Below are 25,121 nucleotides of genomic sequence, written 5' to 3'. Positions count from 1 at the left end.
AGCATTGTCTCCATACTGAATTCAACAGATCCCTCACTACCTTAATTTTAAATTTAAATTGGTAGCTGCTGAAAAATAATGATCAGGTGAAAATACAGTTAGTGAATGGGTGATTCACCTGGGGAGGTAAGTCATTACTCAGTTTTCATTTTGACTCTTATAAAAGACTGTATCCTTCAGAGAACAGCAATGTCCCGGCTCTCTCGGGGCATCCAGGGGCTATTGCAGGTCAGCAAGCTTTATTTTTAATGATCCCACTAGTTTTCTGCTGCCATTATAAGTCACCTGAAGAAATAAGAATTATGATTATATTCTTGGCTGTTCCTGAAAGTACTGAAATGTCACTTAGGCTTGCAACATTCTGACACTGTCATAACTAGCCATAAAATACCTTAAGCGTATCACACATTACCGTTGCTGAGCTGTAACTCACTGTCCCTGGATATTCTCTGTTACTTTTTATTCAAAAAAGAAAACAAAGACTGCCAGATAAGTTCACTATGCATGAAAATACATGCAGTTTCTTATATTAAGGCGATACACAGTAGTAGCACTCATTAGTTGCATATGTGAAATTCTCCTAGTTTTTAAAGATAATTTGAATCATTTCTTGTTGTGGGGAAGAGCATGTGTATGATTGATTGAGACTGTCTGATGGATCCCAGCCTAGCTCCTGAAATGATCTTGAATTCCTGAAGTCTTTCCTCCACCTCCCAAGTGCTAGGATACAGGTTAGGCCATCATGCCTGCGTCACTCTGAGGCATTTCTAAGAAGTAATGTTGTGAGTATTTGAAAGAACTATATGGAGTGACTGCAGATTATGACATAAGCCTGGATATCTTCTGAATTAAAATATTCCTTAAGTAATCCCACCATGGGCTAGAGATGTAGCTCAGTTGTTAAGGTCATTGCATGTCCAACACCCTGGTTCAGTTCCCAGCACCACATAAAACTTAGCATGGTGGTGCACACCTGCAATCCTAGCACGCAGGAAGTGTGGATAGGAGGATCACAAGTCAAAGGTCATCCTTAGCTACCTAGGATGTTTGAGGCCAGCCTGAGCTACTTGAGACCCTGTCCCAAAACCACATAAATAAATTGTGATAAGAAGAACCCCAGCACACAGGAGACAGAGGGAGGCAGATTTTTAGTTAGAGGCCAGCCTGGGCTACATATCAAGAACCTGTCTTGGGCTGGAGAGATGGCTCAGCAGTTAAGAGCACTGACTGATCTTCCAGAGGACCTGGGTTCAATTCCCAGCACCCACATGTCGGCTCATAGCCATTTATATCTCCAGCTCCAGGGGATCCAATGCCTTCTTCTGACTTCTATGGGTGCCAGACACACATATGGCACACAGACATACATGCAGCCAAAACATACACCATACACATAAAATAAAAAATAAAAAGTATGTTTTTAAAAAGACCCTGTCTCCAACAAATGACCACAACTATTGTGTGTGTATGTGTGTGTATATGTGTGTGTATGTGTGTATGTGTGTGTGTGTATGTGTGTGTATGTGTGTGTGTGTGTGTGTGTGTGCGCGTGCGTTCATATGTTGTACTGACAGAGAATGAAGACACTGACTAAAGAGGGTGCAGCAGTAATTTGCCTTGAGGTCTTGTTTTTATTGAGGTGGTAGGAGAAATATACTGAGATTGTAATGTACAGATGTGTGAATATCATGTAATTAATGCCGGGGGAGGGGTGGACAGGGCATTGGGAATGGTGGCGTGTGACCTAGCTCCTGAAGAAGGGCTTGATTCTGAAGATGGGAATGGTTACATCGATGGGATCGGAGGGACGAGCAGATGCTAGAGACCAGGTAAGACACTTGGAGGACCCTGCCGATGGTGCCGCGTCTGAAGCAGGGGACTGTCAGTGAGAATGGGGAGTTAAGGAAGTTCAAGGAGAACTGTGCCAGAGCTAGAACTATAAGCTGGGAAGAGTAGAGGAGCTGGCAGGTATGGGCTGGGAGAGGCAGTCGGAGGCAAGCAGGGTGCCAAGGTTGGGTAACAGGAAGAGGAACATAAATGGAAAAGCCAGTCTGTTAGAGTCTCAACATAGTGAGCTTGAGGTGCGCCCTACAGGTTGACAGCCATCGTCTCGGGGCCTTCTACAGCAAAACCACCTCTATGGTTAGCCTGGCTTCTTGCTCGTGGCTGTTCTGAGGCAGCAGTAGATTTTTGTTTGTTTGTTTTCTCCTGGTCAAACTGGGCAACTTTAAGTTCATGTCTCCCCCAGATTCTCCAAAAGCATAGGAAATCAGATTGCAAAGGATAATTAAGATCTCTAAGCAGAGAGATTTATTAAATAAAAAACACCAGCCCCTTCCTTCTCTTTTAAGAGTTGGTCACCATAGTTGTCCATGTCTATGTATTGCTCCCTCGCTTCCCAGTGGGCCGAAGGAGGAGACGGAAGAACTACTTCCGCCATCTTTGACATGTCCCTCCTGTTACTGGTAAGCTTTCCCAAATGAAGAACTGGTACAATCTGATAAGTTTTAGGCCTCCTGAAGGCCTCTCCCCAGTTGTGACAAACCAAATCAGCCCAAATTGGAAAGCCCAGGTTTAATGGGTAAAGCACTCCCAGGCGATTCCCTGGCCCTGCAGAGAGGAGACAGGGACAGGAGATCGCAAGAACCACAAGTCTGTTTTCTGGGATGCCATTTATATATTCCCCTTGGGAGTGGCCTTGAGCCTCTCTGAGGGAGGAGCTGTGTTTGGCAGGCTTTGAAGGGGCGGGTTTAGGGAAAGAGATGGGGAGAGAGGAGTGAGGTGGATCTTCCACCAGACTCCTTCTAAACACTGTCCCGTGTCTAGCAATCCTCTGAGGATGACTTCCTTGTCAGATGCCTCCTGTGCTGTATCACTGATAGACAAGAATGGTTCAGACAGCATGGCGAGCCTCCCCTGTGTTCTGCTGCTTCCCAGGCTTTGTAACTGGACAGCCTGGCCGCAGGAAGCCTGCTTCTGCTTAGCCAGAACTGTGAGCTGCTCTAACTACAGGGCAAGTGGATCTGGTCTATTCTGTCTCACTGTATGCAAACCATTCTGGAGGAGGGTGGAGATGTGCTTCCCCATTTGCCCTTTGCCCTCTGGAACCTCCTTTTTAGATGTGCACTATACTTCCCCTCTCGGGCCCTCTCAGTGCAGACGCCCCGGGAATGGTTTTCAGGAAGATCTGTTTTCTCCGTGCAGGGCATGGGAGTACACACCTGGAATTCCAGCTCAGGAGGCTGAGGCAGGAGGGTTGCTACAAGTTTGAGGTTCAGCCTGGGCTACAAAGTGAGACCTTGTCTCAAAAAGCAAAACAAATTCTTTTTTGCTTTCTATAAAGGACCCAGTGGTCATTGATACTTTTACCAGTATAAAAGCAGAAAACTTTTTAAAACATGTCATTCTTGTAGCCAAACAAGGGTGTAGTGATTGATCTTGATTGTCGACTTGATGGGATTTAGACTCATCATGGAAACAAACCTCTGGGCATGTCTATGAGGGTGTTGCTAGATTAGACTGTGGAATGACCCACCCAGCTGTGCGAGGCAACAGTCCTGGGCCCAGCATTCATCTCTCTGCTTCCTGACTGTGCTGTGGAATAATGCTTTTGTACACTGGTTTAATAAAATGATGATTGGCCAGTAGCCAGGCAGGAAGTATAGGCGAGATAAGCAGACAAGGAAAAGTCTGGGAAGAGGAAGGCTGAGAGTAGACGCCAGCCTGCCGTCCAGGGAGCAGCGTGTAATGGCACACAGGTAAAGCCATGGAACATGTGGCAACATATAGATTAACAGAAATGGGCTGAGTTTAAGTGTAAGAGCTAGTCAGTGGTAGGCCTGAGCTAATGGCTGAGCAGTTTTAATTAATATAAGCCTCTGTGTGTTCATTTGGGTTTGAGCGGCTGCGGGACTGCGGGACCAAGGAAGCCGAGCAGGACCAGGAAAACTTCAGCTACATGACTGCCTCCCTTCCCCATCATGGGGGCGCTGTGCTCCCTCACAGTGAGCCAAAACAACCCTTTCTCCTTACCTTGTTTTTGTTAGGAGTTTTATGATAGTGAGGAGAGAGTGACTAATATAAAGAGTCATCAGTGGACAGTTCAAATAATGGATGGTACTCTGGAGGCAGAGGCAGGAGCATCACAAGTCTGAAGTCAGCCTGGGCTATAGAGTGACACCCTTCCTGGATGGATGGATGGATGGATGGATGGATGGATGGATGGATGGATGGATGGATGGATGGATGGATGGGTAGGTGGGTGGGTGAGTGGGTGGGTGAGTGGATGAGTGGATGAGTGGATGAGTGGATGGTTGGTTGAATGGTGAGTAAAGAAGCAAACAGAGCCTACATACAACTTATTAAACCCATAGGGGAGCAGTGGACATGCTTAGCATCAATACTACAGAGACAGGCTAATAGGTAACTTCACTATGTGGGGAGAAGTCATGTGTATAATTATCTTGCCTACTGACCACTGTGGGAAAAGAATGAAACATAAAACTGTAATAAGATGAGGGGTTGGGGAGATGGCTCAGCAGTTAAGAGGACTTGCTGCTCTTACATAGAGCTCCCAGGTGAGCCCTCCTCACCCACATGGCAGCTCAAAACCATCCGTATTGCCAGTTCTAGGGGACCTGCCTCCCTACCTGGCCAACATAGGCACCATACATTTGAGTACATATATGCAGGTAAAACACCCACACACATAAAAATAAAATTTAATACATCTGTATATAGGTATAGCATATATAAATATCATGTATAATGAATGACGGACTTATTGATGTGATGATGACTTTGTGGTTACGCAGGGGATGCTGTGTTCTTAGAAGGTAAATGCTGAAGTATTAAGATGAACATCGGGCTGGAGAGGGTTTTTTTTGTTTTCTTTTTTGTTTTTGTTTGTTTATTTGTTTGTTTTCTTTTCTTTTCCTTTAAGTTCTGGCCCTCTAGAGGCTAGGAAACACAGAGAATTAAAAGGACCTTGAAAAGTTTATCACATGGTGGCTTCCATCTTGGTGAGGTCACCAGCCAAGATGGCTTCCCTGAAGAGATTCTTGGCATTAGGAGTATACTGTCTGCTTTTGCAGAGGTCTAGGTCAGTCACCAGCACCTCTATCAGCAGCTTACAGTGGCCTGTAACTTCAGTTCCAGGGGAACCTGACACCACTTCTCGCCTCTGTGGGTACTGCACTGATGTGGTACACATACATAAATAGTTTTAAAAGAGGTGAGCAACAGAGTATAGTTTTTGTAGGGCGAGACTGTTCAAACTGGGTGTAGCTCAGCTTGTCCTTGAACTTACAACACTCTTGTTTTAATGACCACACACAACATAGCAACTGTAACTTAATCCCGAATAGCAAATGATCACCTAGAGAAAGAGAACAGTCAAAGGTAGCGAGTGTGCAGTAACTTAGGAAAGATGGGTGAGTGGCAACAGAAAGGTTGGGGTGCTGGAGGCGGAGCTGAGTGCAGAGCACTCGCCTAGCTCGAGGGAGGCCTAGGTTGTGTCCTCATCGATATAGGAGAAAAAGGTTAGAGGGAAGGCAATAGTTTTTCCTGGAGATTTAAAAAGACACCCTTTGGGCCAGGGATGTGGCTTGGTTAGTTTGCCTGTCACACATGAAGCCCTAGGTCCAATCCCCAGCACGGCAGGCCTGGAATACCAGCAGCTGAAAAGCTATAAGAGGATTGCTGTGAGTTCAAGGCCAGCCTAAGATACAAAGTAAGACATAACGGATAACGTTTGGGGGAAATAGCCTGATCGGTAGAGATGATCAGTCTCTTGCAATCCCCTCCTCCCCCACAGTGGAATATTCATTTTTGTATGTTTAGAAAAAAAGGTGTCCCGATCTGCACCTTCAACGTGTAGACAATAGTAGTTGGGAATTGGGAACAGTTCATTTATGTCACCTAATCCTTTGTTACCTGACTTACAGAAAGCACATGTCCATACTATGTGTCCATTGCTTACCAACAGGAATCTGTCTGCCGTGGTCCACATGCACCTGAGTATAACCCTTTGGAATGAATCCTTCCCGCACCCCCTGATCAGAGCCTGGTCTGGGGGTGCTTTTGTAGGCAACATTGTTTTACAGTGTTCACCAAGGCTGTCTGAGGAGTTCTGTGCCGTGAGCACTGTGCCGTGAGCACTGGAGCATGCTCTTGTCTATTTTCATATTTTTAGAAGAGAAAACAAGGTTCAAACCCCACATTCTCTGTCAACTGCTAAAGACTGGGAAAAGTTACTTTCTTAGCTCCTGACCTGGACTGAAAAGGACCCCCGCAGGAGGCAGAGAGATGAGTGAGCCCCTTCTGAAGACCCTCCTAATGAAGCCCCCGGGGATCGTCAGTCGAGGCAGAATTCACAGGGGGGAGAGGAACGCTGTGGCGGGGGAGGTGCAGGGCTGGCCCTGGATCACAGCCTTGTTTTGTGTTCGCGTGTTTCGGGCCCCGAACAGTGAGAAAGTTATCTTCACAATATCTTGCTCTGCTGGAAATGCACATGACAAGTGACAGGTGCCAGAGAAGGGGAAGTCACAGCGGTGCGTTCTCCTCAGGACCTAGGGAGCCCCTGTAGCTGTTCTCCCAGTAACACTGACGCAAAAAGCAGCATAATCAGAGAGGATGCTAGACGTACAGCAGGCCAGCGGTCTCGGACAAATCAGTCTCTCAGAAAGAGAACTGGAATCTCTGCTTTTCACAATCTACCTGGGTGATTCTAAAACCACCAGCCTGGAATCTGAGAGAGCCCAGAATCTGGGAACTTCTGATCTGTCCAGTATTCTTTTTTTTTTTTTAATTTTTATATTTACGTGTGTGTGTGTGTGTGTGTGTGTGTGTGTGTGTGTGTGTGTACACACGTACCATACATGTAGAAGTCAAAGGAGTTAATTCTCGCTCTAGACCATGTGGGTCTTGAGAATCGTAGACTTAGCACTAAGTGCCCTTCTCCACGGAGCCATCTGAGAGTCCAGTTGGAGGCCTTTGCTCGTCTGTGTTAACAGAGCCTTTGAGGTTGTTTTGTAAAGTTGGTACTCTAGATTCTCTGTTACCTGCCTGTAAACAGAAAGGAAGCGACACTGGACAACATAGGTGGAACTTGCTGGGAGCTAGTAAGATGCTTGGTGGATAAGAGCACTTGCTGTGCAAGCGTAATGTCTGGGAGCCTGAGTTCAGATGCCAGGCATCCACATGAAGCCGGGCACGCCTGCACATGCCTGAACCTTTACAGCATTAAGGGGCAAAGACAGGTGGGTCCCAAGAGCTCACTGTCCAGCTAGCTTGGCCAAAAATGAGAGCTTCCGACTGAGCTAGAGACCTGTATCAAGGTAATAAGGTGGGGAACAGTTGGAAGACAGCCTGCATTTTCTCTGACCTCCACACGTGTGCAGAATGGCCATGGACACCCACATGCTCACACGCATACAATACACACACGTTTGTAGGGCATCAATAAGGACTCCTTGTTACCATATATCAGTTCATCCAGCTTTCCTAGCGGTAGTAAACTAGTTCATTCTCTGGAAGAGACAGTACAAAGCAACGTGTTTAACAGAAGACGTTCATCTCCATCCACCCATTCATTCAGACACCAATCTAGTGAGAAGGAAAGAGCGGATTCGGGGCCCTCATGGAGCTTTCGTTCAGGGGGGTCTCTGTGAAGCCTGCCTAAGAGAACACTGTGTGATTCCCACGTCCGTGAGCAGTCAGGGGCTCGTCTGCTCTGTCACGGCTGTGCCCGAGCACGGCCCCCCTGTGCCCGAGCACGGCCTCCCGGGCAGCAGTTGCTCCTGGAGTGTTCGCTGACTGGATGACACCACTGATGTGACGGCGAGGAATCAGACTGTGCTCTTCGCTTCTAACTCTCCCTAGAACTCTGGAGCTTTTTATAAAAACCTTTATGGCAGTGGCTACTCCCTGCTGCATATATGTACGTATGTATCAACTGGGAATAGAATATGTATTATTTACATCTAAATGTTTAAATATTTGCCATATTTGTTTTCTGAAAGAAATTATCCTTTTACACGCTAGCTAAGCAATCTAGATGAAATAGTTTCACAGACCTAAAATGTTTGCTGAAAACAAATAAAAAGGATATTCAGATCAAGTATGCTGGCACATGCCTATAATCCCAATACTCAGGAGACTGAGGCAGGAGGATCAGAAGTTCTAAGTCAGCCTGGACCACATAGTGAATCCCTGTCTCAAAAAAAAAAAAAAAACAAGAAATAAAATTCAAAGGACACTGAGGTGGGCCATACAGCAGTAGTCACAGTCTGGTCAGGTTGTCTGTCTGTCTGCAGAAACTGGCTGTTGTGCTGTGGGCCTCTTCCTACATCCAGTGCCTGCTGGCCAGTGTAGACATCTCTGCTGGGTGGAGGGGGGGCGCACACAAGCTGGAAATACAAAGAAAATGGGAGTCCTCGGTTTGAAAATAGTGTGTGTCCATCACAGTGCTTCACAGTGCTAGAAATCTCTGTGGTAATTGGTCTGTAAACAAAGTGTGGAGGAAAATGGCTCCAGGGTGAAGCATATTGTAACAGTGTACCTTACGGCCCAAAGGCAAGCTGTGAGACCTTACCTCAATAAATAAATTAGTACAGTAGAGAAGTGATTGATGCAATTAAAGAAGTCTTAATATCAACTTCTAGCTTCCATGCCTGCCTGCAGGGGCAAATGAATCTGTATGTGTGTGTGTGTATTTGTGTGTGTGTGCATGCATGCACACGTATTGTATGTACATGCATGTAATGTGTGCATGTGTGTTTATGTTTGTATATATGTGTATAAATTTCAAACAAAAGTTGAAAGAACTCTTCAGATTACATATAAATGTATATATAGAAAAAGAAACCATGGGCTGGAGAGATGGCTCAGTGGTTAAGAGCACTGGCTGCTCTTCCAGAGGTCCTGAGTTCAATTCCCAGCAATCACATGGTGGCTCACAACCATCCATAATGAGATATGGTGCCCTCTTCTGGCCTGCAGGGATACATGCAGGCAGAAAGAACACTGTATATATAATAAATAAATAAATCTTTAAGAAAAAAGAAAAGAAAAAGAAATCACTGGCTATAGGTAGGAATGTGGTTCAATGTGTGTGCATGTGGGGCCAGGTGGCTGCTGAGACTAGAAGCATCAGTTGCCCCAGGAACTGCAGTTACAGGTGATTGTGGATCACCTGACATGGATGCTGGGAACCAAACTTGTGTTCAACGAAAGAGCAGCACATGCTCTCAGCCAGTGAGCCATCTTCTCAGCCCCATGAATTTTATCCTTTAAGAAACAAGACACTAGATAAGTCCTAAAAGAAAGGTGGAAAAACAGAACTAGCAAATTAATTTCTCCTTTTCTATTTTAGGCTCAAGAAAAAGGAAGATTGAACTACACTAAGGTGGGTAGATTGCATGCATCCTACTATACAGTTTGGTCACTTTTTACATGTGAAACGTCAAAAAAGAAGCATTATGTCTGGGCATGGTGCACAAGCTTTTAATCTGAGGCAAAAACAATCAGATCTCTGTAAGTTTAGGCCAGTCTGATCTACAAAGAGACTACCATTCCAGCCAGAACGGCATAGTGAGACCCTGTCTCAAAGATAGATAGATAGATAGATAGATAGATAGATAGATAGATAGATAGATAGATAGATAGATAGACAGATAGACAGACAGACAGATAGATAGAATGGATTAGCTTGCCAGCACCTAAACCATGGCTCACAGCCATCTGTACTCCAGTTCCAGGGAATACCACACCCTCTTCTCACCTCACATGCATGGCGTATAAACATGCATGCAGGCAAAACACCCATACACAAGAAAATACATAATTTTTTAATTTGAATAAGTTAAAAAGAATCATGATGTTTAAAGCTGAGAGATTGTCATTAGCAGATAAAATAAGATTCGTTCAACAGTGTGTATTTATTCCATACAGTGTGTTAGATATCGGGAATAAAATGGTAAGGGCCAGCAAGATGGCGCAGCAGGTAAAGGTGCTTGCAGCCAAGCTTATTGAAGCCACACTTGATGGGCTGAGTTAGATCCCCAGGACCCACATGGTAGAAGGAAAGAACCAGCTCCTGAAAGATGGAGGGCATTATGTGGTTAGAAGTAGCAGGCATTGTTGTGTTTTTAAAATGGTGGGGAGGAGTCACACCATACAACAGGGCCACATGGGAGGTTTATTGAGGGGAGGGGAGAAGGGGCAGAGGCCGGTACCTGGGGATGAGAGTGAAGAAAGAGAAAGAGACAGGAAGTGGGCAAGGCCCACCTTTTATAAGGAAACGTAGCTAATGTGCACAGGGGGTGCTCTTAGTGACTGCAGCTGAGGTTTATCCTGTCAGGACCCTGAGGGCAGCCAGTACAGATGCCTAAATGCTAACAGGCATGCTAGCGGGGTATCTCCTCTAATGCATCATGGGGACCCTGCCTTCACAATCTCACTTAGTCCTGATTGCACCCTAAAGGTTCCCCTCCCCAAACCGTCAGCATATCAATTGGGGAATCAAGTTTGGGGCACATTCAAACCATAGCATCAGTGACACATGGTACAACATGGACTGTGTGAGCACAAATTCCACATCACTTGTGGAGCTTTTGAAAGTGCACACAACAAAACACACCATGTTATGATGTGTCTTATTGTCTTAGGTTTGGTTTTATTGCTGTGAAGAGACACCGTGACCACGGCAACTCTTATAAAGGAAAACATTTAACTGGGGCAGGCTTATAGCTTCTGAGGTTTAGTTCATCATGGCAAGATTTAGTCATGGAAAGAAGCATGGTGGCATGCAGGCAGGCATGGTGCTGGAGAAGCAGCTGAGAGTTCTACATCTTGATCTGCAGGCAACAGGAAGTAAACTGCCACACTGAGCATAGCTTGAGCATATATGAGTCCTCAAAGCCCACTTCTACAGTGACACACTTCCTCCAACAAGGCCACACCTGCTAATGGTGCCACTCCCTACGGGCCAAGCATTCACACACATGGGGGCCGTTCCTATTCAAACCACCACACTTGTATTTTCCAGCCTCTAGAACTATGAGCATTGTATAAGTTATAAAGTCACTGGCAAGCATATTGTTAAAAGAGAGGGTCAGGGCTCAGACAGTGGTTCAGCAGGTGAGAGTGCATGCTGTGAAATCAAGAGGACCCAAGTCTAGCCGGGCAGTAGTGGCGCACACCTTTAATCCCAGCACTCGGGAGGCAGAGGCAGGCGGATCTTTGTGAGTTCAAGGCCAGCCTGGTCTACAGAGCGAGATCCAAGAAAGGTGCAAAGCTACACAGAGAAACCCTGTCTTAAAAAAAAAAAAAAGAGAGAGAGAGAAAGAGAGCAAGGTTGGCCAGACAGGATGATTGACAGCCTCCCCAGGTCATTTTGACACATCTCCTTCCTTTCTTAAAATATGGTAGGCACCATAGCAGACACTTACAATCTAGCACTTGGGAGGTAGACAGGAGGATCAGGAATTTGAGGCCAGCACTGCATGAGACCTCATCTCCAAAACAGAAAAGAATGATTGAATTTAAAGAACCTTTGAGCCAATCAGGTAGCTGAGTGGGTAAAGTGGTCTTGCAAGTCTGCAGCCTGAGATCGGTCTCTGGACCACACAGTGGACAGACAGAACCAGCTCCCAGAGCTGTCCTCTGACCTCCACCTGTGCCTACACTCATACCGTCACATCATACACCCACACGCAATTATAATAAATATTTGTTAATTTTTAGTTAAAAGGGGATGGCGATGAAATGGGTTAGCAGGTGAAGGCACTTGCCATCAAGCCTGATGATCCAGTCCATCCCTGGAACCAACACAATGGAAGGAGAAACTGATGTGCACACACACCGATACACCCAGTGAAATTAAATTAAATAAATACAATTAAGTAAGATGTGGATCTGTGTACCTCAGCAGAGCGCTTACCTCACATGTGCGGTGTCCTGGGTTTCATTCCCAGCACCACATGAAACCAAGCCTAGTGGCACATGCTTGTGATCCCAGTATTTGAGAGGAGGAAGCAGGAGGATCACGAGTTTTCAAAATCATCTTGGGCTACATAACAAGTTCAAGACCTGCTTCATCCACACAGTGAGATCCAGAACAGCCAGGTTTATGTTAAGAGACATTATCTCATGAAAACCAAAACTATAAACCTGTGAGGGGCTGGAGAATAAGCTCAGCAGTTAAGAGTACTTGTTGCTCTTACAGAGGACTGTATTTTGATTCTCAGCACCCACGTGGCAGCTCACAACTGTTTGTAACCCTGCAAGGGGATCTGAAGCCCTCTTCTGATCTTCAAGGGGTACCAGGCACACACTTGGTACATATACATACACATAAAATAATGAATAAATATTAAAAAGCCTTTTAAATAAATAAATCTGCAAGACGTTAGAGCTCAGGACACAGTATGGCCTGTGAACACATTTAGGTGACACTCTGTTTTCCCCTCAGGGCAAAAAGGAACATTTTTCAAGTGTACAGCATGTATATGGCTGCTTAGCTGAAGGGCCATGCTAACCATGTGACTTATGTGACAAGCAAGAGTATCTGGAGGGTGAGCACATCTACAAGTGTCTGCGCTTTCTGAGGCTGAGTGGACTCTGCACTCCACAGGCAGCCCAGAGGTGCATGCCTGAGGCTCCATGTTTTGCTCCAACTCATGACCTTGCTCTGCCACACAAGTCTTTGCGCCTCTAAGAAGACTAGGTAATGGAAGGTCTGTAAACCTAGAGCTGGTTTCCATACGTTACTCTTAGTGGCATGTATCTTAGCTTCCTTTCTGTCGTGTCTTGGATGTAAGGTTGAGCCTCATGGTGGCTTTGAACTTTGTTGATTGTGGCTCTGGACATGTCTTCTTGGGCCTTCCAGCATCAGCAACCCAGTTTAGCATCTCTAGGCTATTTAAATGTTATTATTTCATGGCTTTGCTTCTTAGAGCAGTTCCAAGTTCACAGCAAGGTTGAGTAAAAGACTTGAGTTCCCATACAGCCTTTCACTTCACACCAAAGCCATCGGTTCGTTAAAGGTCATCCACGAGCCTCTGTTGATAAGGCACTCTCCCCAGAGCGCTGCTCTCAGCAGGGTCTAGCTCACACTCGGTGCTGTGCCTTAGTCCACTCTACTTACTCTGATGTTGCTGACACTGTCTTCCTACCGTAAGTCAACTGTGTGAGAAACTGCACCCGCTTACTGTGTGCTATTACTAGATCACACAGTTTCAAACCCCACATTTTCTCATCCCCCGCCTCTTCCCCTTGCTTGGACTCACATCTCCCCATGTGACTCACAGAAAATCCGACCACCTGGTCTCCCTGCCTCTTTTGTCACCACAGACCCATTGCCAGGTAAGGTGCACACTTCCAGTGTGCTGCTTCCAACCCCCGACTGGCCGTCTGCAGGGTACTCAGAGCTCGCGGGGCTGCTTAGGTAGGGTTGTGTAATCCACCTCTGGGAAGACTCCAGCTTCACCTCCCATCTCCCCAGCAGCAGCACCAGAGCACGTTGCACACTCTTCAGTTCTCTGTGTCTTCCCTTTTGTCGTGTTCTGTTCCTGGGGGTTGAACCGAGCGCCTCACTCACACTAGACAAGCCCTCTGCCACTTGTGCCACTTGGCCACATCTCCAGCCCCCCTTCTTATCTTGAGACAGCCTCGCTGTGACCAGCCTGGCCTTGAACTTGGCCTGCTGGCCCAGGCAGCCCTGGAGCTTGCATTGCTTTTGCCTCGGCCTCCCAAGGAGCTGGAATTACAGGCTTGCTTGCGTCACAGACCTGGCTTTGTTTTCTGAGTCTGGCTCTTACTGTCTGCTCTGCTGGGAAGATAGTTTCCAAGGATGCTTTCTGCATCCTCCTGTCCCTCCTATAACATGAAACTCAGCATCATCGCCTGTAAGGAGGCCTCTGCGCTTGTCCGGGCTGGATCAGCCACTTCCCTCTATCTTAGACACTGTACGTCTCTCATTATGTCATCGTTGTTTACAGCGACCCATGCTGAGAGGGTAGACTGTGAGCTCTTTGAGGGCAAGGACAGGGCTGGGTTTGCTTTTGTTTGGGGGGTGGTTTGGTTGGTCGGTTGGTGTTTGTTGTTGTTGGTGTTTGGCCTTTGTAACTGGTGCCTAACACTTCCTGCCTAGTACTGAATGAATGGAGCCTGTGGAGTACAGTGGGAGGAAGTGAGCTCCAGAAGGCTGGGGTAAGGGAGACAAGGACGGTGAAAAGCCGGCGTGAGTCCGAACATCTGGGGAGGTGACTACTGAGCACTTACAGACTTCCTAGAGTTTTTCTTTTTATTTATTTATTTTTTTATGTGCATTGGTGTCAGTGTGAGGGCACCAGATCTCCTGGAACTGGAGTGACAGACAGTTGGAAGCTGCTGTGTGGGTGCTGGGAACTGAACCTGGTCATCTAGAAGAGCAGCCAGTGCTCTTAACCACTCCATAGAATTTCTCAAAGAAGGACTTTGACAGCCGGGTGGTGGTGGTGCACACCTTTAATCCCAGCATGAGGGAGGCAGAGGCAGATTGATCTTTGTAAGTTTGAGGCCAGCCTGGCCTATATAATGAGTTCCCTGTCTCAAAAAAGAAAAAGAAAAGGCATTTCTAGACCTACCAACTTGCTGCAGAACCTGGTATGAGTCACTTAATTACCTTGTGTTTTCTTTTTGTTTGTTTTTCAAGACAGGGTTTCTCTGGGTAGTTTTGGAGTCTATCCTGAATCTCACTCTGTAGTCCAGGCTGGCCTCAAACAGAGATCCACCTGTCTCTGCCTCCCAAGTGCTGGGAGGCGTGAGCCGCCGCCGCCGCCGCCGCCGCCACCACCACCACCGCCCGGCTACCTTGTACTTCCTTGTGCTAATACCATGAGGACCACATGAACAAGCGTCCACAGGCCTGACACCACAGTTTCCCTGACTCAAGCCTCCCTGTCTAGACACTCCTCTCCTCTCTTTCTTAGCACTGTCCTGATCTAAGCCGACCATCAGTGTGACTGTTTCTTTCCCAGCAGAATGTGAGTATTCTGAAAGCAGCAGCCTGTCCAACCACACTCACAGGTGCATCTACTCCCAGCCCAGGCTGTCAGTGCTTGAGTTTGCGTGCGTGCGTGGGTGCGTGTGCATGTGCGTGTGCATGTGCGTGTGTTAGTGTGAGGTCCACAGTTGGAGGCTCAGAACTTCTAAGAGCACACTCACTGTAGAATATGGCCAGCCCCTGCTTGCCTTGGTTGCCTCTCCCAAAGCTGGGTCACTGTTGCTCAGCAGACAAAAAGTGTCCCCTGAATTTCTAGTGCTATTGTGACACTTAAAGGCAAAGCACAGTTGGTCTGGATAGATTCCAGTAATTAACCAGATCTTGTCACCCTGACACAAATGTAAGCCCAGGCATTACAGGGAGAGGAGGGGACAGTCTGTCCTTCTCTCACAGGAAATAGATGTGGAAGGTGCCGCTCGTGGTGACATTTGCAGTGCACTGTGGGGTTGAGGAAGCACAGACATGATGACTTCAGGTCTCCAGCTCTGTTCTGCTCCGTGTGGTCTCATTGCTAATGACGGATGTTCGCTCGAGCTAATGCAGGCAGCGTGGTAGGTGGCGTGGGGGTCCCTGATAGGATTATCTCTAAGATAGAATTTGAAGAACTCAGCAGCCATTTCAGGAGATTGTGCTGAAACTTATTTGCTGCTGAAATCTCCTTCATTCCCAAGAGCCTAATTTTATCCGAAAAGAAAAAAATCAGTTTCAGAAAACTATAAAAAATTAATTTCAGTTGTTCATGCTAGCTTTATACCCCATCACTCAAATCTACCAGTCTGAGATGAGGAGGATATAAGGGAGGGCTGGAAAGGTGATCATTTTTACATCAGTCCAACTTGATTTCCAGAATACTTTTCACATTCACTGGGTAAGATATTAAGTTTCTGTTCCTTTTTTATTTGGGCATGTGTTTAGTTTTATAACAGGATTTCACTATGTAACCCAAACTGACCTAGAATTCCTCAGCCTCCCGCCTCGGCCTCCTGAGTGCTGGAATTAGAGGCGTGTGCCACCACCCCTGGCTTTGCATTACTTTTTAACTGAGTTCTGGTTGCATTCAATCCTAGATGTGATGTTTTATGCTGCCGTGGTATCTTTATTCTTAAGGTAGCAAAGCACACAACAAGTTTCCATTCATTAAATCCTTCCCCTTGAGGTAGCTGGGCAAGGGTGGCAGTTCTAGAATGTCAGATGGAAATGAATAGCTGTCTTACTTGCACAGTTAAGACTCCAGAAAGGGGCTGGAGAGATGGCTCAGCAGTTAAGAACACTGGCTGCTCTTCCAGAGGACCCAGGTTCAATCCCAGCACCTACATGGCAACTCACAACTGTCTGTGACTCCATTTGCAGGGGATCCAATACCCTCACACATGCAGGCAAAACACCAATGCACATAAAAAAAAAAAAAAGACTCCAAAAAGAGGTTTGTAAGATGCAACGTGCTTACCAGAACTGAATTGTGACCACGTAGCTTGTGCCAAGATTTGGTCTTGCACACAGTGCTGTGTGACAGTTAGTGACGGTGCCCGGTCTGTATGCCTGGGTGGACAGCTCTCAGACTATTCCCTGTCCCTCAGCTGCCCCCCCCCCCAGCATTAAGCACTGCTGATTCTGCTCAGTGCTGGAGGGAAGGGTACCTACCACCTATTGAATTGCAGGAATCCCTGGTATGCCCCGGGGCTGGTGCAGAAGCCTCTCGGACCACGTTCACACTTGGTTTGCTATGGCAACTAACATACATGTCTAAAAGAAAGCGAGTATGTTGACGACTCTTAGAACAACATCTACAAACGTCTGTGTATTTCCCCAGCTGGAGCCGAGCGGGCGGGCGCGTGTCTGCCATCGTTGAGCCGGCTGCTACTGAAATAAGCTGCTGCTAAAAGACTGAGGCAGATGGTATTTTTACCACTTCAGGCAAAACATGGCACCTATGGTTCGACTTTGTACAATTTTAATTTTTTAACATTTTCAAGATGGCTTGTTTAAATATCTCCATCACAGAGACACAGACTTGTTCCCGGTTTCTTTTACATCGTTGCTTCAGCTATACAGGTTTTGGCAAAAATCGCTTGATCAAAACCAGACTCTGTGAAGCACTGTGGAGTTTGCCTTCTGTTCCTTCTTTCCCGAGTGCCTGAGCCGAGCCTTAGATGGCCTTTGACATTCATGCTCGTGCAGACACGGAGACTGTAGTCCCAATGGCTCCTTTTACACTTACTCTGCTTTATTCTGCATTTCCTATCGTTTGGCCTGTGACTCAATACACAAGTGAGGTGGGTTTTTCCCCCCGCTTTTTGAAAAAGTTTATTTTTGTTATTATTGTGTGAGAGGTATGTGTGAGAGTGCATGGTGCACACCCACAGGAAGCTCAGGAGTGAGTGCTCTCCTCCACGCAGTCGGATCTGGAGAGTGAATTCCGGTTGTCAGGGTGGCCTTTCACCCACTGAGCCGGCTCACTGGCCCTGTTGTTGTTGTGCTGTTTAGGTTCTTTATTTTATTGTGTGTGTGTGTGTCTGTATCTTACCTCCTTGTATACCTGTGTAAACAGTGGGTGCGTCTACCCATGGAAGCCATAAGAGGACATCAGATATATATCCTGGGAATGGAATTACAGGAGGGGTTAGGAACTGAGTTCAGGTTCTTGGGAAGAGCAGAATGCGTTCTTAACTCTGAAGCCATCTCTCCAGCCCCCTAACGTCCTCTTAGGAGGTTCCCTCTAAACCCAGAACAGCTCAAGGATACGCACTGGGCAAGGAAAAGTCCTGCAGATAGGAATTCTGTGGGCATCCAGTTCCCTGCCAAGTGTAAGAGCGACCCTTGGGATGGCAGGCTCGGCTCCTGCTGCCTCTCAGGGTTGGTTCCTGGTCCAGGACAGCAGGTTCCAGCTGTGCCACCGATGCCTCTCAGAATCAGGGCCTGGTAGCCGCTGCTCTCTCCTGCCCTCTTAGCCTCCCGAAGTCCTTGAAAGATGTATTTGCATAAAGTGCACATTAAAATTCTCTTCCCACCAGCAAAGATGTCCACTAACATTTGCATTCACATAGTCACATCATCCCTTCCTTTGAGAAGAAAAAGAGTATTTCCTCTTACTTCATGATTCTCCCTCCCAAGACTTGCCCTGGTAGCCATTTCTTTTTATTGTTTATAAATGCTTCAACTGAGCTGTTAGAAACTGAGTCCCGAATCCTTTTTTTTTTTTTTTTTTTTTTTTTGGAAACTGAGTATTGAAAAAATTGAAGTACTATCGCTCCTTCTTTACACACAAAGCCAGACTTGTTTGTTTTTGTGCTTATTGACTTATTTCTAACAGACAGTTTCTGTGGCACGCGTTCCCACAGCCCTGGATCGCTGGCCCTGCGAAGTTTTCATATTGGCACAATTAGACACCAGATGTTGCTGTTTCCTCCTCCCTGTCCCCTTTTCTGGGGCAGATGCTGCTTCTCCTGTCCTGGGACTTTGTGTCAGCATCAGGGTAGGCGCGGAGTCTCTCATTTCCTCCAGTCTCCTGAAGATATTTTACCATTAGTGTTCCTGTTTTAATTAGTGGTAATTATGGAGACTGCCTCGCTGCATTGACCTTCTCTGTCCTGCCTTGTTCCTGAAGGGCTTGCAGTGCAGGAGACAAGATGTTTATAGCAGCCTTTGAAAGGAAAACTCCAATTGCAGAAACCGTATGACGTGGGTGTAACTGTACAATGTTTAATAAAGTCCATGGCTAATAAAGACTGGAGACTAGCACACTACAATATGTGAATAAAGGCATGTTGTAAAGAAGAAATACATTGTAGTTTTTAAAGGTTTTCACTTTTTAATTATAGGCTCTGATTTGAATTGGATTTTTTTTTCCTTTTAAGATTATGGCCTAGGGTTTGGGGATTTAGCTCAGTGGTGGCCCTGGGTTCGGTCCTCAGCTCCCGGGGTGGGGGGGGATATGGCCTAAACTGGTGAGAATTGAAAATAAACTGTCTAAAGTCTTGTGTCTCGTGAAGTGTCCAGAATTTAAATCTAAGCTTCTAGGAAATTGCTTATATCTGTGGCAACAGGCAGGAATCACATCTGGGGATAGAACTTGTTTGTGAGGGTCTGGCTTTGCTGTCTGCGTGCGTGCGTGCATGCGTGTGCGTGCGTGCGTGCATGTCTGTGAGAGAGACAGAGAGAGACACGTGGGTGACAAGGCCGCCAGGCTTACCGAGCAGGTGCCTGTGTCTGCTGAGCCATCTCGCCAGCTCTTGTTTTTGTTTTTTTGAGACAAGGTTTCACTCTCGCCCACCCTGGCCATGAACTCGTAGTGAGTGATTCACCTGCCTCAGCCTCCTGAGTAATGGGATTTCCAGCTGAGCCACCACCACACCCAGCTGGGAAGTGTGAGTTGTTTTTGTGCTGTCCTCCTGGAGCAGCCGAGGAGCTGAGCACGACTGAGCAGGAGGAAAGCCAGTCCAGGGACAGGCCTGGACGCGTGGCTCTCGTGGCCCCACCAGGAAAAGCACTGCACTGCAGGCCAGAACTGCCTTCCTTCCGGGGACTCCCCAGGCCCCGCTTCCTGTCAGTCACTGTTAAGCTGGCTGTTTTTCTCCGGGCAGTCACGGTTCTGACAAGCAACATGAGTAGACTGTCTTTAGTCTGTTTTTTTGTTTGTTTGTTTGTTTGTTTCTCTTTTGAGACAGAGTCTCACTGCTTAGGCGTGGCTAACCTGGGGCTCACCATGTAGACCAGGCTGGCCTAGAAATCACAGAGAACCACCTGCCTCTGCTTTCTCAGTGCTGGGACTAAAGATGTGCGCCACTAGGTCCTACTAATCTGTTTGTAACAGTTTACTTCAGTCAGTTTTTAGCAGTCATTGCTTTGATTTCAAATTTTCTTCAAGGTGATAGAAAAATAATAATTGATCGACTTCTTTTTTCTTTATTATTTAAATAGTAAATTTGTGTTGGCTTAAGACAGTTTATAGCAACTTACTATTATTTATTTTTATGTGCATTGGTGTATTGCCATGGGTAATCAAGTCTCCTGGAACTGGAGTTGCAGACAGTTATGAGATGCCATGTGGGTGCTGGGAATTGAACCCAGGTCCTCTGGAAGAGCAGTCAATGCTCTTAACCACTGATCCATCTCTCCATCCCCAGCAACTTTTTTATAGATTTATTTTTTATGTGTATATGTGTGTGTGTGCGCGTATATGAGTGCGAGGATGTTGGATTCCCTGGAGCTGGAGTTATAGGCAGTTCTGAGCCCCGCAACCTGGGAGCTGGGCACCAAACTCAGGTCCTCTGCAGAAGCAGCGCATGCTCTCAGCTGCTGAGCCCCTCACTGACCAGTTGCTGTCCAGAGCCGAAGGTAAAGGCTTTTGTGCTGGGCTCAGCCTCTTCTTCCAGAGGACCCACACTCAATTCCCAGCACCCGCATGGAGACTCATAACTGTCTGTAACTCTATTTCAGGAGATCTAGCTCCCCCCGCCCCAGGCAACAGGAACATCCCTGGTGCACAGATATACATGCAGGCAAAACACCCATACACATAAAATAAAAAATAAAATATTTTAAAACAAATAAATGTTATTAAGAAGATTTTTGGCCAGGCGGTGGTGGCACACGCTTTTAATCCCAGCACTCGGGAGGCAGAGGCAGGCAGATCTCTATGAGTTCAAGGCCAGCCTGGGCTACCAAGTGAGTTCCAGGAAAGGCGCAAAGCTACACAGAGAAACCCTGTCTCCAAAAACTAAAAAAAAAAAAAAAAAAAAAAAAAAAAAAAAAAAAAAAAAAAAAAGATTTTTGACATATGAAACTTTTTTGTCAAAAAAAATTATTTCTTTTTAGACATGGTACACGTCTAAATTCAGTGCTTGGAGAATAGGGACTGGGCACAGTGGTGCACATCTGTTATCCAGTGCTGGGGAAGTGGGGACTGGGCACAGTGGTGCACATCTGTAATCCAGTGCTGGGGAAGTGGGGCTGGGCACAGTGGTGCACATCTGTAATCCAGTGCTGGGGAAGTGGGGGCTGGGCACAGTGGTGCACATCTGTAATCCAGTGCTGGGGAAGTGGGGGCTGGGCACAGTGGTGCACGTCTGTAATCCAGTGCTGGGGAAGTGGGGGCTGGGCACAGTGGTGCACGTCTGTAATCTAGGAAGTGGAGACAGAAGGATGAGGAACTTACCACCAGCCTAAGATACATGATACTTATCTCAAAAAAAAAAAGAAAAAAAATTTTTTTTTCCTCTCCAATGCCGAGAGTGATGCCCTCCTGTAAAGTAGGGATGGGAGGACGTTCACTTCCAGGCCAGCTTTAGCCCCGCATAGCTTAAGACTAGCCTGGGCTACATAGCAATATCCTGTCTCAAAATAACCTTTTCTAGTCACACGGGCAATAACCAGTCTCCTCAGGCAGTGTTTCTTCCCATGAGCTCTCCTGACGTGCCCTCCTTATTCAAGTGCGCAGCGTCACACTCCCGGTGGCATTGTCTTGCTTTGGCGATGTAGTCCTCTAATTTCCTAATGTTATTTTTAAATTAGATTCTCGTTCTCTGGGTATTAGCAATCCTACACACCTCAATGACATCAGTAGAGTCAGTGATCATTATATCTATTCCTTGTGGATCATGAATAAAATTATTAAGTGATTTCCATGATAAGCCTCTTTTATGACATTATAGCATTATAAAGTATGTCTCCTTCTCAGTTATTAGCCCAACTTCTGTTGATACTGTTTGAATATTGGCCCTTGTAAATTGCTCTTATTTTTCTTCAAATATTCCTTGCTGTTGATATTTGCTTTATAATGTTTTAGATAAAGTGTTAAATTGGTTAGCTCACAGTAATAATAATAATTAGTGGAACAATCCATCCTGTTCTGTTTTCCTTTTCTTTTTTTTTTTTTTTTTTTTTTTTTTTCTTTTTTTTATGATACCCAACTGTCCTGGAGCTTGCTCTGTAGACCAGGCTGGCCTCGTACTTGTGATCCTGCAGTGCCCCACCTCCCCTTCAGCAAATCCTACCAGTGTGCACCGCCACAGCCAGCCCAGGCCATTCTCAAATTCACTTTTTTGTTTGAGCCGTCTCTCCAGCCCCTTGAGTGTTTTGTCTACGTGTTTGTCTGTGCACCACATGCATGCAGACCCTCAGCCCAAAAGAGGGCAGCCTTGAATCCTCTGGAGTTACAGGTAGTTGTGAGCCGCCGTGTGAGCGCTGGGAACTGAGCCAGGGTCTAGGACATCTCTCCAGCCCCTGGCTTTCATATTTTAATACTTAACATTTCTCTTGAGGCTACAGCAGATTCTATTGTTGAAGACTAATTCTTGGTTGCAATCATGAATTGTGTGTGTGTGTTTATCACTGTACTCTGAAGGCTTATGGCCTCACACACAATTGCTTCCCAATAAATATTTGTTGAATAAATGGATGGATAAATAACTAAAGATGCTCCATCTGTTTGTACATCTCCCTGGACCAATTCATAAGACCTACTAGACTCCTCCTTTGTTCCTCTTATTTTCTCTCAAGTATATATGTTTATATATCTAGATCTATATAGATAGAGATCGAGATATTAATTTATATATATTTTTGAGACAGTCTTACTATGCAACCCAGCTAGACTGGAACTCACTCTGTAGACCAGGATGACATCAAACCCACAGGGCTCTGCCTGCCTCTGCCTCCTGAGTATTGAGATTAAAAGTATGTGTCAACTCCTAGATATTATAATATTTTAATAATTCTTTGAGAATTCCATAATGCATACAATGTACTGTAATCATATTTAGTACCTCTTAACTCTCCCTCAATTCCTTTCAGATCTAACACCCACTCCCCTAACCCTCCCTCCCAATTTAATTTCTTGGTTTTTTTGTTGTTTTGTTTTGCCTGGTTTTTCTTTAATAACCCACTGAGTCCAGTTTGTTTTGCCCATATACTTGTATGTGTGGCTATCCACTGAAGCAGCCTTCCAGGGGCCACACCCTTAAAGAATACACACACACACACACACACACAGAGAGAGAGAGAGAGAGAGAGAGAGAGAGAGAGAGAGAGAGAGAGTCAGTAGTTAGTTCCTCAGCTAAGGATAGAGGTTCATGAGTCCTCCTCCCTCTATGCTGTACCATTGACTGGTCTAATCTTGTGCAGATTAACTGTGTTAGTTCACGAGTGCAATGATCCTGTTGTGTCCAGAAGACATGGTTTCACTTTGGTTCTCCCTGATCTCTGGTTCTTATACTTTTTCCACCTCCTCTTCCATGATAGACCTGATTCCTGGGGATGGAGTAAGATACAGATGTTCCGTTGTGGTCAAGCACTCCATAGACACGTGTTCTCTGCACTTGGACCAATTGTGAGCTGCTGCATTAAACACTCTCTGTTGCACAGAGAAGCTTCTCTGATGAAATCTGAGATCTGCACTAATCTATGGGTGTCGAAATACAAGTTTACAGAGCAGGTGACATTATTTCTCTTTAGCAAAATAATAGTATTAGGTTCACCCTAGAGCCAGATTTACAGCATGAGGCATTTCCTCCTATGGAGAAGAACTTTAATCCAATCAGAAAGCAGTTGGTTATCCCCATGACATTCATGCCTCTATTGCATTCATGGGCATTTCTTGCCAGCCGTTCCTTATTGGATAGCTCATAGTGTTCACAACTGAGTAACTGTCGATGACTTTTGTCCCTGAGCAACCTGCACAGCACCTTCTGGTACTATGAAAGCCAGCCAGCAGGAGGGACACTTCTTGGTCAATGCCAACTCGATTTCTCCATTTTCTGTGACCGAAGTTTTTGGTGTCTTAAGCATAAGGTCTAACTATCAAGTTCTGGTGGGCAAATTAGAGCAATGGCAATGGCCTGTTGTTCCGGGGCCTCCAAGGTCCCTTGAACAACAGTTTGAGGGCAGGTATTCCACAATTAAAACTGGGCTTTTATTTGGCAACCTATGGCAAATTACCTTCTCTGTAGGGTAATGCCAATAAATTGTGTGCATGCATGTGTGTTAAAATAGTAGGTTTCCTGAGTTGGGTGTGGTAGCACATGCCTTTAATCCCAACGCTCTGGAGGCAGAGGCAGGGGGATCCCTGTGAGTTTGAAGCCAGCCTGGTGTATAGAGTTCCAGGACAGCCAGGGCAGTTACACAGAGAAACCCTCTCTTAAAAAAAAAAAAAGAGAGAGAGAGAGAGAGAAAGAAAGAAAGGAAGGAAGAAAGAAAGAAAAAAATAGGTTTCCATATGACTTTTCAAGCATCCTTAGTGTTCGTTAACCCTCACTCCACCCCCTCCTCTGCCCTACCCTCCTCTTTCTCTCCACTTAAATGCCCCTCCCAGTTAATCCCTTTTCTCCTTTATATCACCCTCTGTGTACTGTCCCCCTTCCATAAGATCTCCTGATCTATATGTGTAACCAAATGGTTACGTCTTCCCTTCCTTGTACCTCTTGGGTTGAAACAAAGCCCTAGCTGGGGAGATCTTTAGACTCGTAGTCTGGAAAGCTGTGGAAGAATGCCCTGCAGGCTAATGCTGTCCGTGAGTGTGCTGCTCTGTGGGATAGCTGCATTCAATTATTTCTCCCAGTTTGTGGCATCGGGAACCACCTGTGCACAGGGAGAGCCTGTGTGTCTTTATGTAGAGGGTAGAGCCTTCTGACCCCTAGGAGAGCTGGTTTGGGTCATTAAAATGGGTTTGAAGTAGATAAAAAGGGAGTGCTTTTTCCTCCTCTTAAAAAAACAGTGGAGAGGAATAGATTTTCTGAAATTATGAGAGAGAAGAAAAGAGGGACACTTCTGTATAGCTTGAACGTGGTTTTAGTAAGTCAGAAGTCTTTGTCATTGGCAAACTCATACACTATTCTTATAGTCTGGTTTTATGCAGAATTGAGGGGTTTTGAGCTATCGAGCTGTCTGGTCCATGAGAAAGCTATAATCTCTGTAATTGGTGTATCTGAAGCCATCCCCCAGTGTTTTCTGTACAGCTCCTGCAAGCACACCAAGCCTCCCCCATTTCCATCTGACAGAGTATTGATCCTGGGTAATGTGCTTAGCCATCTTTTCTGTATAACCAGGGGGCTGGGCACCCTTGATTTTCAAGCAGAATTAC

At 46.0% G+C, this 25,121-nt stretch overlaps 1 protein-coding gene across 2 annotated transcripts in view; it reads left to right on the top strand.

Annotated features, from left to right (window-relative positions):
* Pdss2 (decaprenyl diphosphate synthase subunit 2) overlaps positions 1-25,121 on the top strand; it is a 229,523-nt gene that overhangs the window by 184,338 nt on the left and 20,064 nt on the right. For both annotated transcript variants that reach the window (XM_028894931.2, XM_028894930.2), the window contains one exon: positions 9,374-9,406. In XM_028894931.2, the coding sequence (XP_028750764.1) occupies positions 9,374-9,406 (33 nt within the window). The remainder of the gene's footprint in view (positions 1-9,373; positions 9,407-25,121) is intronic.

The sequence above is a fragment of the Peromyscus leucopus genome, chromosome 8a, assembly GCF_004664715.2.
Source record: "Peromyscus leucopus breed LL Stock chromosome 8a, UCI_PerLeu_2.1, whole genome shotgun sequence".
NCBI classification, from domain to species: domain Eukaryota; kingdom Metazoa; phylum Chordata; class Mammalia; order Rodentia; family Cricetidae; genus Peromyscus; species Peromyscus leucopus.
Note: the sequence above shows the minus strand (reverse complement) of the source record. Positions and strands in the feature narration are given on the sequence as shown.